We start from the raw sequence: 14,244 nt of genomic DNA, 5'->3' as shown, positions 1-14,244 counted from the left end.
AGTATACTTATAAACAACGCTGGACGTAAACAACGGACTAACTTTGTCCTTGAGCTTGAAAAAGGACCCGATGGTGCAAGGATTTTTGAATCAATTTTAGATTTAAGGCAGGCAATTCTCTCTGAATTAAATTTAGACACTTTTTCCTAAAAAAATCATCATATAAGTAAGGGAACGTTGCAAACATTTTCATTTTCGGCACAGTATGGATAACAGTGGGCATTTCTTCCATTTTCTTGTCTAAGAACTTGTTTAAGGCTCTGAAGAACACCCTTTGAGGAAAACAGTTATTACTAAAGTAGTTCGCCAAAGTTACGACCTCTTCGTGGAAGGCCATCCAACTGGACGCGTGTGTAAAGGCCCTGTGGAGGAGAGTAGAAATGGAGTTTAATTTAAAATTAGAATGACAGAAGCTGTAGAAATTCGTGCCCAAACCTGTAAAAGTATCTTTTCTATAAATCCCTGTATAAAACCCTTGTTCTTTCTAGAGACAATAACATCCAGGAACGGTAATTTATTGTTAGATTCCTTCAGGGTGAATTTGATGTTCGGGTGTTGGGTGTTAACATAGTCTAAAAAGGAGTCGGCATTAAAATCACGCTTGAAAAGAGCAAACGTGTCATCGACGTAACGTTTATAAAACAGGGGTGGAAAGAAAGAGGGCAACTATCCAGCGCCTGTTCTTCCAGAGAACTCATAAAGATATTGGCGAACACCGGACCTAAAGGGGAACCCATTGCCATCCCCTCCACCTGTCTATATACAATGTTATTAAAAATAAAGGCCGTGTCCAGCACGGCCAATTCTAAAAATTGCTTAAATAACGTCCTGTTAAAATTATGAAATAAAACACCCTCACTAGCAAACAGCTTATTTAAAATGATCTCGATGGTCCTCTCCCACTGGGACGTTTGTGAATAGAGATTCCACGTCCAGGCTAACCATGATTAAAGTCAGAATCCTCTTTAATAATCTCATCTTTGAAACTAGCAGAGTTTTTTATTGAGTAAGAGTTTCTGCTTAAGGGTTCTAATATTGGAACAAGGTATTTGGCTATTCTATAATTTGCTGTATTCATAGAAGAAAGAATGCCCAAAGTGCACAAGGCAGGGACTCCAATGCGGCCCATTCTTTCTTCTATGAATACAGCAAATTATAGAATAGCCAAATACCTTGTTCCAATATTAGAACCCTTAAGCGAAAACTCTTACTCAATAAAAAACTCTGCTAGTTTCAAAGATGAGATTATTAAAGAGGATTCTGACTTAATCATGGTTAGCCTGGACGTGGAATCTCTATTCACAAACGTCCCAGTGGGAGAGACCATCGAGATCATTTTAAATAAGCTGTTTGCTAGTGAGGGTGTTTTATTTCATAATTTTAACAGGACGTTATTTAAGCAATTTTTAGAATTGGCCGTGCTGGACACGGCCTTTATTTTTAATAACATTGTATATAGACAGGTGGAGGGGATGGCAATGGGTTCCCCTTTAGGTCCGGTGTTCGCCAATATCTTTATGAGTTCTCTGGAAGGAACAGGCGCTGGATAGTTGCCCTCTTTCTTTCCACCCCTTGTTTTATAAACGTTACGTCGATGACACGTTTGCTCTTTTCAAGCGTGATTTTAATGCCGACTCCTTTTTAGACTATGTTAACACCCAACACCCGAACATCAAATTCACCCTGGAGAAGGAATCTAACAATAAATTACCGTTCCTGGATGTTATTGTCTCTAGAAAAGAACAAGGGTTTTATACAGGGATTTATAGAAAAGATACTTTTACAGGTTTTGGGCACGAATTTCTACAGCTTCTGTCATTCTAATTTTAAATTAAACTCCATTTCTACTCTCCTCCACAGGGCCTTTACACACGCGTCCAGTTGGATGGCCTTCCACGAAGAGGTCGTAACTTTGGCGAACTACTTTAGTAATAACTGTTTTCCTCAAAGGGTGTTCTTCAGAGCCTTAAACAAGTTCTTAGACAAGAAAATGGAAATGCCCACTGTTATCCATACTGTGCCGAAAATGAAAATGTTTGCAACGTTCCCTTACTTATATGATGATTTTTTTAGGAAAAAGTGTCTAAATTTAATTCAGAGAGAATTGCCTGCCTTAAATCTAAAATTGATTCCCAAAAATCCTTGCACCATCGGGTCCTTTTTTCAAGCTCAAGGACAAAGTTAGTCCGTTGTTTACGTCCAGCGTTGTTTATAAGTATACTTGCCCCAGGTGTAACCAGGGGACTTACGTTGGATGTACCAAACGACTGCTAAGGGTACGCATAGACGCCCATAGACGCCCATAGAGGAATTAGTTTTAGAACTGGAAGCAGACTGTCCAACCCAGAGCAATCCAATATAAGGAATCATTCCAAATTATGCAAAACATACATAGATAACAAAGATTTTCAGATAATAGGACAAACGCAGAAAAACAATGACCTAACAACCCTAGAGTCCATAATGATAAAATTAACTGTCCCATCATTAAACACCCAAACCTCATCTACACAATTGTTCATTGCTTAACGGCCCTATTTGTCTTGTCGTTGCCTTACTGTACGTGTGTGCCTTGTTTATTATTATTGTAACTTTGTTTCAACAGTTTCCTTTCAACTCCCGTCTGGGTAGGTCATTTTCGTGCCAATGGTGTTGTGTGTCTTTTTGCTTTTATATATGTATATTTTTAAATGAGTTAACATTTTAAATAAGTGATTTTAGTTATATTTTATATTTTATTATAAGTGTTTTTATGATTAATTATTAAGAATCAACTCGCTGTATTTCAGCCTTGAAAATGCAACAATGTAATTGTGAAACGTCGGCATCAGCAATAAACCTTCAATTATATCGAATGCCTTTCCCTGGAAGCCTACAAGTATGATTCCGAAAGCTGCAGCTCCCAATTTTTTAAATATATATATATATATATATAATAATTATAATATATATATATATATATATATATATATGTATATATATATATAGTATTTGAACGGTTTGCAACTTGCGAGTTCGAATATGAGTGAGAAAATCTCGTAAATTTTCGCCCTTGGATAAGCTTTGACCTTAGCTTAATGATGTTGAGATGTCGGCCATCTTGTAAATGTTTTTAAGACGATAGAGTTTAAAACAATTTAAACGTAATTTCTTACTGCGCTTCGTGAAAATAAAGCAGATTATCCCTGTTCTTAATCAGTGTGGTTATGAGCTCTTGAGAGGCATCATCATGTTCATATTATTATTATTATTAACCAAACAAAAACTTCTTTCAGTTTCCTTCTGAAGATTGAAAAAGAAACCCACAAAATCACTGTGTATAACGTGTTTATTAATGAGTATTTACGCTTTATTTTACTCCACACTCGAGTACTTTCAGGCCCTATCTGTGGCCCATTTAACAAGAGATGTGTAGGTTGTCAGCCTGGGTCAAGAAGACTGCTGGGCCTTGACCCAGGCTGACAACCTATACACATCTCTTGAAAATGGGCCACAGATAGGGCCTGAAAGTCCTCGAATGTTGAGTAAAATAGTGTACCAAAATACTCATAAATAAACACGTTATACACAGTGATTTTGTGGGTTTCTTTTTTAATTGCTATTATTATTATTATTATTATTGGTTGAAGGTTGGTGACGAAATCTGTCCCTGAGGCGTTGAGATCTCCACTCGGGTGGTAGAGTGACATTTCATCGGCTTCCGGCTCTCTCTCTCTCTCTCTCTCTCTCTCTCTCTCTCTCGTGGCGGTGATTATTATTATTATCATTGTTATTATTATTTGGTTAAAAAAAAAAACACTTATATATCAATGTATATTATCTAAAGCAGTAGATATTTGATCTTCCCTAGATAGTGACCCCTCAAGGTTGTAACCCGGTATGTATCCACCTTTGCGGGGTGCTTAGTATGAGCCCGCTGTGAATTACCGTAAACGCATAAACAAAAGACTGTAAATATCATACATATAATGACCCTGAAAATATATTGGTCCTAGATAACGACCTCCGAAAACCCTCGGGGTCACAATCTAGGAAAGATCCGACCAAGTTAAAATTCTGTTGGCCTTGGATCTGACCACGGTCAGGTAAAGTACTCTGAACTCGTCGTAGGAAATGGGAGGTCAACTCGCGCAGGTAGATAGGGGGTGAGCCAGGCTGGTGGAGGGAGGGGGGTGTGTGTGATTTTGCGACGTCAGAACCGACCCTGTTCAGTGGGTAGCCTTTCCTGAGACAAACTTCCGATTTTTTAGACAAAAATGCGAACGCAATCTGGATAATATATATATATATATATATATATATATATATATATATATATATATATATATATATATATATTGCTGCCACAAAGGTTAGAATCCCTTGGGGTCATTATCTACGAAAGATCCATTGTATCTACTGCTTTAGATAAGATAACTCGATTGTGGAGTATGTTTTTTTTACCTAAATTAATAATAAGTAATAATATAATAATAATAATACATAATAATAATAATAATAATGAATAATACTAATAATAATACTAGTTAGTAGTAATAATAATAAAATAATAATAATAATAATAATAATAATACTAATAAATAATAATAAATAATCTAATATAAGAATAATAATATAATAATAATAATAATACATAATAATCATAATAATAGTAATAATAATAATAATAATATAATATAATAATAATATAATAATAATTAATAATAATATATAATAATAATATTAATAATAAATAAAAAAATAATAATAATAATGTCTCTCAAGAACTCATTCACACTCATTAAGAGCAGGGATAATCTACTTTTTTGTTACGAAGTGCCCTAAGAAATGATGTTGAAATTGTTTCAAACTCTACTGTCTTCAAAACATTGATAAGATGGTCGTCATCTTAGCGAGTTTTGTGACTGAGAGAATAAAACTTTCTGTGAAATTTAATGTGGGTCATAGGAAGCTGTCAAGGAAAAGACGAATTTAATTTATAAATGTATTTTATTGATTAATAAGAAAACTCGTACAATATGAATACCATAGATATATATATATATTATATATATATATATATATACATTTGTGTTATATAAATACCCGAATGAGGCAGATTACAATTCCCCACTAATACATGTACAAGTAAACCACAATATAGGCATTTATATATATTCATATATATTTACAAGCAAATATGTGACTGCAGATTTCATTTCTTACCTACACACAAAATATTTCAACTACACTCAGTGCATACTTAATGAACTATATTTGCATGTCATTCATCCCCACAAGGTTTGAATTTACATTCAAATTTACAGTTTTTGCAGCATGTTTGCCATTTTTCTAGCGGAGGTAATTTCTCTGTTAAAAATACGTAGCCTGAAAAGCGTACGCCAACGAACAAAATAAGTTGTAGGCTCGTTCGGCAAAGGGATCCAGTGCCCAATGTAAGTACGTAGTAGAGAGCTCAACCGGGTTTTAGTCCTTTTCCTCCATGATGACATTCAAAAACGTTTTCCATAGTTTTTAATTGTTCCGAAAATGCCTTCGACGGTTTCTAACTTTCCCTCTCTTCTGCTTATTGATCTTATCCATATGTTTTCTCCCATTGGAAATTGATAGACAACAAAGCCTACAAAGTATTCTAAACCTTCTTCTTCAATAGTTTCTATCAAATCACCGGACATTAGGCCTTTGGTAGATGTGCTGTCATTTTCCTCCCCAACAGAATCCCAGTTATTGTTTTGTTTGTCAATGGAGTAATCGTAGAGTGCCAATAAAAAACAACGCTGTCGAAGAAGAAACAAGATGCCACTGAAGAAAGCGGCTAGCAATACGTGGGTGGTTTTATAGACCGTAAATTTCCCGCATATGAGTTTCTAGAAATTGAAGCAACTGAAGGAGATGGCTCATGGATTGGCACTATAAGTAGAGCAAATGAAAAGCTAATGAAACGTCGACCCGAATTTTTGGAGCATCTAAAATCGATGGAAAAGATGTTTATTTGTTATCCCGGGAAAAAATATCTTAAAGTGCGATAAACGAGTTGAGGGATAATGTGATAGCAATTGCATTCCATAACCTTCAGATGTAATTAAAGTTTTTGTTCGCTGCCGTATATTTTTCAGGATTCGCAGATTAAATAGGGACAAGAGCTTCTTAAAAATAGTGGCAAACAACATGAAAAAATTGGTAACATAATCGTTAACCTTATGTAGATATGTATTTAAGAGTGTGTGTTGTATACAATAGTGGAAAATGTCAAGTTTTTCGTTTTTAAATTCTATTTTTAACTATTTGGATGAATGTACGTATGGAAATGAATACGTTCAACGTGTTTTTTTATTTCCCTAAAAGAATGAATCATAATCTCTAATATCAAAAAGAGACAACGAGGAAACACGACATAAGTTCCCCATTTGCTTAGAGCTTGCGCACAGGAGGAAGCAAATAGACCGTACGTTTCTTTTCCCCATCTCCTCCCACCCAAAGCCTACCCATAATCCTGCGCGTGAGAAAACCTTGTATTTTCTATAGTACATTGGCCTGACCTGTGATAAACAAGCAAGGTCGGTGAGTATCTCGTGACGTCATAATCCCGCCACAGGTAGCCACTAATTTTGTAACTGCCTTTCTTTACGTAGATCAACGGTCTATAAATTCTGAGAACAGTAATTGGTAAAATGGTCACGCAACCACTTACGATTTTCCAAGACTCCGCCTTCCCGCCAATTCATTCCTACTTCCTACGCATCTTTGTAAAAGAATGAATAACATACGGCGAGTTGTTGCTTCTGTGCTGAAGTCTTGGTCAGCTCTGCTGTATCGAGTGCAAATCTTCCATGACCGTCGAAATGGAAGAGAGAAAGATTGAGATGAGGAAGCTTATACAGAAAATCTTCTTGGAAGTTTTCTGTTGTGTGGTTTGGATGGCACTGATTTCCCTGGCCCTTTATCTGGAATGTCACTGGATGCAGCTAATCTTTGCCGTAGGATTGAGCAATTCATTGCTACTTTTCGTATATCGTGTCTCCTTGGCATGTTCAAGGAATAACCAGGTGCTTCGGTCTTCCCAAGAGCTAACCGACACTGCGATCAGAATTCCTCCTGATGCTGTAAACGCTACTTCGTTTGCGCGGGATCCTCAAACTCAAACTACCGACGCATCGTTTCAAGTAAGTTCGTTTTATATTCTTGAATAGTAAGACTGGTAACGGGGTTGATGTGTTACTGTACCTTTCTTACTCAGCCCACACTTCCCGATATCTTTGCCTTCTTTAATGCTTTTAGCATTACAGTTCTTCAATTTTATATATATATATATATATATATATATATATATATATATATATATATATATATATATATATATATATATATATATATATATATATATATATATTCAATTTTTATTTTTCGTTTTGCTTTTGGATGTGTTATTTTACTAACTTATTCAGTGTTTTAATTTACTTTTGGCTTAAAGCCACCTTGTAGTTTTTATTTTTCTTTTGTCCTCTTCATTATTAAACTTAAGCTCACCAGGAGCGAAAATCTTACAATTTTATATATATATATATATATATATATATATATATATATATATATATATATATATATATATATTGATAAAAAATTTTTATTTTGAGTAAAGTTTTCGTGTTAGAGGGAAGGGGAAGGCATCCCCCACCCACCATTCCAGTAATTAGTTTTCTGTGTTGCGTACTTTCAAGGCCGGTTTGTGAAAACCCTTCCTAAAGTCAATTGTTGCCAGATTTCACCATTAATGGATCCTTACACCATGAATCTGAACTCATAAGTCGTCAATGATGCACAACCATGTCTCTTAGGGTACTGATGAAAATACACTTATAAAGAAGAAGAAAAAAATATGTGTGAGAAGAGATCGAGAATTCTGAAAGATCTGTTTGAGAAGTCAACAGTAGACGGAATTTACAAAGCAAAGTATCTGCCGCATATGTTTTGTGGAACTGTTGATGCTCATAATTACCGATAGACTTCAAATACTTTAAGTCACCTATTTGTAAAGCGAACCCATTTGGTGCATACTTCCTGTTGACAATTATATTTCTTGCGAAGATCCTGGATAAAGCGTAGGTAGGTACGGAAGTTACCAACACTTTTTAAACGAATTGACAGATCTTTCCTAAATAGTAGCACGCAGGGGGTTTAATCGAGACCTTGGCTTAACCCGTTGACGTATACACCCACCGCCATCTTGATTGTGGTAAAATCATAAACAAAAGACTATAAACATCATGGAAATTACCCCTCAAAAATATTAGTCCCAGATAACGACCCCGAAAACCCTCTGGGCCACTATCCAGGAAAGATCCGATTGGCCTACTTTCAGCCATCCGGAAGATGGCAGAAGCAACACTTAATAAAATAATTGCAAAAAAGTATAATTTATTTGTCTTCGATTCAGTCCCTTGGAAGGGAGAAACAAGACAGGATTCGTCCTAAATGAGAGAGTAATGTTTACATGTCAACAGGAAAGTTGGTAAAAACTCATTTAAAAAAACTTTTGGTTAGAAATATACTTACTTGGCTTAGGTAGACTTGCCCGTGGACTGGCCATTGGTAGCATGACTTCGTTGCACGTAAAATAAGCTTATGTAACGGCCTGACATCATTCCCTTATTCTTGAAGTGTGCTCGTTCTTCATAAGCTTCTAATTCCCAACAAAGTATATATATATATATATATATATATATATATATATATATATATATCTTATATGTATATATATGTATTTTATCTATATATATATATATATATATTTTAATAATATATGTATATATATATATATTATATTATATATATATATGCTATATATATTTTTATATATATATTTATATGCGTGTGTGTGTGTGTATGACCTTGTTTGCGATTAGAACCTCACAAGAAAAACCACAGGCCTTAAGCATAAGGAATTCTTGTCACAGTATCTTCTCTTAAGTAAGGTTGGTCCTGTTGTATCAGCTTATCTTAAAGCAAGGTCGAATTATAAACAGGCCAGTCCAGTGGCAATTCTGCCTAAAGCAAGTTTTTTTTTTTTAAGTCTTTAAACGAGTTTTTATCAGTGTTCTGGGGACGGTGAATATTGCTCTCATATTTAGGACGATTCCTCTCTTGTCTTGCTCCTCCAAGCTACAGATTCAAAGGCAGATCACATATCCTTGCTGCTATTTTTTTCCTTGAGAGTCGCTTCGGCCGGCTTCCGTTGAACTGAAGAAAAATCTTATGTCAAGTGGATGGGCAACTTCTGTAAATAGTTATTTATTCTATATATATATATATATATATATATATATATATATATATATATATACGTATATATATATATATGTGTGTGTATGTATGTGTGTATATATATATATATATATATATATATATATATATATATATATATATATATATGTGTGTGTGTGTGTGTGTGTGTGTGTGTGTGTGTGTGTGTATAATCCATTGTCTTTTTTTATTTATCTTTAGACGAAATATAAAGGACGAAAATTACTGAAAAGGATATTGTTTTTTTTTTATCTACCATTTAGGCAACCAACCAATAAGCACGATCTACGGCTGCTACATTATAGAAAAAGTATGCAACCAAGACTTAACGAGTAGATAAACATGTGAAAGTGTGCGCTTAAGTTATGAATATCTCACACGCACGTTTTTATATTCCACTTAAATATTACTTTGGAAAATCCGAGGGAAAATTGTCAGATCTAATCAAGCTTTTCTAGTTTCCTTATTATTTTTCATGAAAACTCCTCCAGTTAACTTAACCATCTTTCCAACACCGCCACCCTCAATGTTTAGAGATGAACAGGACGACAAATCATCAGAAAAATCCCAGTTTGATTATTCAGTAAGATGAGCAGCCCAACAGCGTCTGCTTATAATCTCAGAAGACTCCGCATCCCATTTTAGTCGTTCTCTGTAAGTCAGGTCTTGCAACTGATGTACTTTGGGCAACATGTGTTTGGAATAAATTTGGTTTTAACGCAAATGACTGTAGGCAAGATCTAAAGTGCTTCTGCTTTAGTAAAGTATTGAATTATCTTACAAAATCTCACGATACTTGCAGCTGGTGTCGTAAGTTGTAATGTACTAAGTTTTATCGTATATGCATGATAACGATACCATACCACTGGCAACAGCGTCGACCACTTTCGCTCTCTTGTAGTCCCGCCTTCAGCAAAAGCCGTCTCTCCGTCTTGACTAAGATTGCCAAAGTTAGTAAAACCTTTGCCGGCTGCTCGCCTAACGCCGTAGTGAGATGTACTATAATTCCTGAAGGGATTTATTTTGCTGTTGGTAATTTCCTAGACTAACACTGCAACCGTGGATCATGCGTAAAGGCCTGACCAGGACATACCATTGAATACCGAGGGAGTGAGAGAGAGATCGAGATGTGCAAGACGAAACTGACGGACTTCGGGGCAGTTTTGCTCTCTTTGTTAGGAATGTTAATCATTTTCGTGATGATAGAAGGTGTCGATTTAGGAATATCCAGCTATATGATTTGGATAAGACTGATTATTATGACAGGAGTGAGTGTTGTACTGGTGATTTTCATATTTCTTGTAGTGTCTTCCAACATGGAAAACCTCCGGCTTTTGCCAAAACACGTCAGCCCAGTGCCCAGGTCCTCCGATGCTACCGAGACTTGTTCGACAGCGCAGACTCGACAACTTGTCGAAATAATAATTCAAGTAGGTCTATATTCAATATTGTCGACCATGATAAGAATAGTTACAAGTTTTTTTTTCTTCAAAATGCGCCACTCTGACTTATGTCGTTCTTGAAGGGTTTAAGACCTATTATTACATGACTTCACCAACATTTATCTATTTATTGATTAATTTATTTGTGTGTCCCTTTTATTGAAGGCATAATAGGCCTTCAATTTCTGACCGGTTTTTACTGTTGTTATATTATAATAATAATAATAATAATAATAATAATAAAATAATAATAATAATAATAATAATAATAATAATAGATACCCTAATCCAGACTATAAGGATTGTATCTGGGGACATCAGGATGGAGTTTGAAATAGAAAAATGCGCCTTAGTCAACATACAAAAGGGCAAAGTAACAAGGACTGAAGGGATAAAGCTACCAGATGGGAGCAACATCAAACACATAGATGAGACTGGATACAAATACCTGGGAATAATGGAAGGAGGGGATATAAAACACCAAGAGATGAAGGACACGATCAGGAAAGAATATATGCAGAGACTCAAGGCGATACTCAAGTCAAAACTCAATGCCGGAAATATGATAAAAGCCATAAACACATGGGCAGTGCCAGTAATCAGATACAGCGCAGGAATAGTGGAATGGACGAAGGCAGAACTCCGCAACATAGACCAGAAAACCAGGAAACATATGACAATACACAAAGCACGACACCCAAGAGCAAATACGGACCGACTATACATACACGAAAGGAAGGAGGGAGAGGACTACTAAGCATAGAGGACTGCGTCAACATCGAGAACAGAGCACTGGGGCAATATCTGAAAACCAGTGAAGACGAGTGGCTCAAGAGTGCATGGGAAGAATGACTGATAAAAGTAGACGAAGACCCAGAAATATACAGAGACAGGAGAATGACAAACAGAACAGAGGACTGGCACAACAAACCAATGCACGGACAATACATGAGACAGACTAAAGAACTGGCCAGCGATGACACATGGCTATGGTTACAGAGGGGAGAGCTCAAGAAGGAAACTGAAGGAATGATAACAGCGGCACAAGATCAGGCCCTAAGAACCAGGTATATCCAAAGAACGATAGATGGAAATAACATCTCTCCCATATGTAGGAAGTGCAATACGAAAAATGAGACCATAAACCACATAGCAAGCGAATGTCCGGCACTTTCACAGAACCAGTACAAAAAGAGGCATGATTCAGTAGCAAAATCCCTCCAATGGAGCCTGTGCAAGAAACATCAGCTACCTTGCAATAATAAGTGGTACGAGCACCAACCTGAAGGAGTGATAGAAAACGATCAGGCAAAGATCCTCTGAGACTATGGTATCAGAACAGATAGGGTGCAGACCAGACGTGACGTTGATTGACAAAATCAAGAAGAAAGTATCACTCATTGATGTCGCAATACCATGGAACACCAGAGTTGAAGAGAAAGAAAGGGAAAAAATGGATAAGTATCAAGACCTGAAAATAGAAATAAGAAGGATATGGGATATGCCAGTGGAAATTGTACCTATAATCATAGGAACACTAGGCACGATCCCAAGATCCCTGAAAAAGAATCTGGAAAAACTAGATGCTGAAGTAGCTCCAGTACTCATGCAAAAGAGTGTGATCCTAGAAACGGCGCACATAGTAAGAAGAGAGATGGACTCCTAAGAAGGCAGGATGCATCCCGGAACCCCACACTATAAATGCCACCCAGTCGAATTGGAGGACTGTGATAAAGCAAAAAAAAAAAAAAAAAAAAAAAAAAAAAAAAAAATAAAAAAAAAAAAAAAAATAATAATAATAATAATAACAATAGGAACAGCAGTCACTGAACACACCTTAGCCAAGTTGAAGGACAGGTGTAGGTCATCAGTTGAGAGCACCCGCTAACTATATGTATTTTCGTGTAGCTCACATGCAAACACTTCTCTCACCGAGTTACGATTTATTTAGGACTTTAGAACCTATTGCCTTTAACATCTTGTAATGTATTCCTGTGTTAATATTTGCCAAATCTATTCAGAAAATGATAAAAGTTGAACCCATTATTTCTTATCTAGTCATGTTTACATTCCGTGTTGCATAAAATTCAGTGATCATGCTAAGATCAATAGCTAGTGTCAGACTGATCAACTTCAGTGTTAATGAGATACTGTCAACTGACACAGAAGCCCTCACAGTTTTGATAATTGAGTATCTTTTAATGTGCGCTCTTCGGTAACGTCAGAAATGAAGGAACTGTTTCTCACGAAACATAATCTCATCTTGTGTTATATGTGTTGTTTTGATATTATGCATGATCGTGTTCCTTGATTAAATCGTATCCTTCTCGTAAACAAATTTTTGAAAAATTAAAAGCAAGGCTTGCATAGAGACACGCATTTTTAACTTTTTTTTTTTTCTTTTCCAGTCACAGGCCACCAAAACCGACAGCGACAACCCTCCATCATACGAAGACATTATCGCAGAAGACAGGAACCGCCACGGACCCTTACCGGATAGATCAAATGGACTTTCACACTACATAGATTTAGATTTGGGACTACCAACATACGCAGACGCTGCGATGTTTGCTATGGCTTCAAAAGCAACCACCAGATGATCGCCTTTATCCAGTGTAAGAAGGATATATTTCTCACGAGTAACAAAACAAAATAACAAGTGGACGATCTCTGGAATTCCAGAGAAAATCTTTGTATTGGGATACAATGAAATTTTCCTACCTATTAAACGGAGCTGTTTGTTATGGTACCCCTGATGAATAAATAGAATTGCGTTCATTAAGTTGCCATTACTAAAGATTCCATTGGTTTTGATGAGCTAGGTTTCAGCTCTATCTCTTATAAGCTGCTGGTTTTAAGGTAACTTACCTTTATTCAGTTTCCTCCAATCACTGAAAACCTCTTATCAAATCCACCCTGATTTCAGAACTAGGAGAAAAAATTCAATGTCATTCGTGGGATTGAACCTAGATATGAATGGTTTTCCATGTTCGCTGAAATTCTGGATACCGGTTCCTCTGCAGAATAATAGCTACTGCTTTCTTTTATATAAATAAATGTGACTTGAAAAAGTCATTTAATCTCAGCTACAAAGGGCATTCCAGGCTTTGCGATGAAAAATAACAGTTGGTCAAAGCTGAATTACATTGAAGCTAATATTGTTAAATATGTATTATATTAAAGAAGTAAGATTTACCCTGCTGGTTTTTTTATCCATGATCCCTGAGATCTTTAAACCCAAACTCGTTATTTGGAGAGTGAAAGAGAACATCAAGCTTGCATGAATTATTAAAAAAATGAATATAAACGTCTTCAAGGAAAAATACCACATTAAGGAAATATTGTGTTCACTGGCATGTGAAATTTCAGGTTAATATTCATAAAACAATTACCAAATCTCAACTTTTGGTTTATTGGATGAATAAATAATGAATTTATGAACCTGGAGAACAAAAAACTCATCGCACGTAAATTCTATAATTATGCTATTTCACGGTCAAAC

The 14,244-nt window shown here is 35.9% G+C and overlaps 1 protein-coding gene across 1 annotated transcript in view; it reads left to right on the top strand.

The window, feature by feature from the left end:
- The window catches only part of LOC135196329 (uncharacterized), a 40,852-nt gene extending 26,915 nt beyond the window's left edge, over window positions 1-13,937 (top strand). Inside the window, exon 6 of the mRNA XM_064223078.1 lies at window positions 13,151-13,937. Coding sequence (XP_064079148.1) covers window positions 13,151-13,342 — 192 coding nt within the window. The 3' untranslated portion in view covers window positions 13,343-13,937. The remainder of the gene's footprint in view (window positions 1-13,150) is intronic.
- Window positions 13,938-14,244: the final 307 nt, after the last annotated feature.

This window comes from Macrobrachium nipponense, chromosome 17 (assembly GCF_015104395.2).
Source record: "Macrobrachium nipponense isolate FS-2020 chromosome 17, ASM1510439v2, whole genome shotgun sequence".
Lineage (NCBI taxonomy): Eukaryota > Metazoa > Arthropoda > Malacostraca > Decapoda > Palaemonidae > Macrobrachium > Macrobrachium nipponense.
The sequence above is the reverse complement of the archived record's forward strand: the minus strand, read 5'-3'. Positions and strand labels throughout refer to the sequence as shown.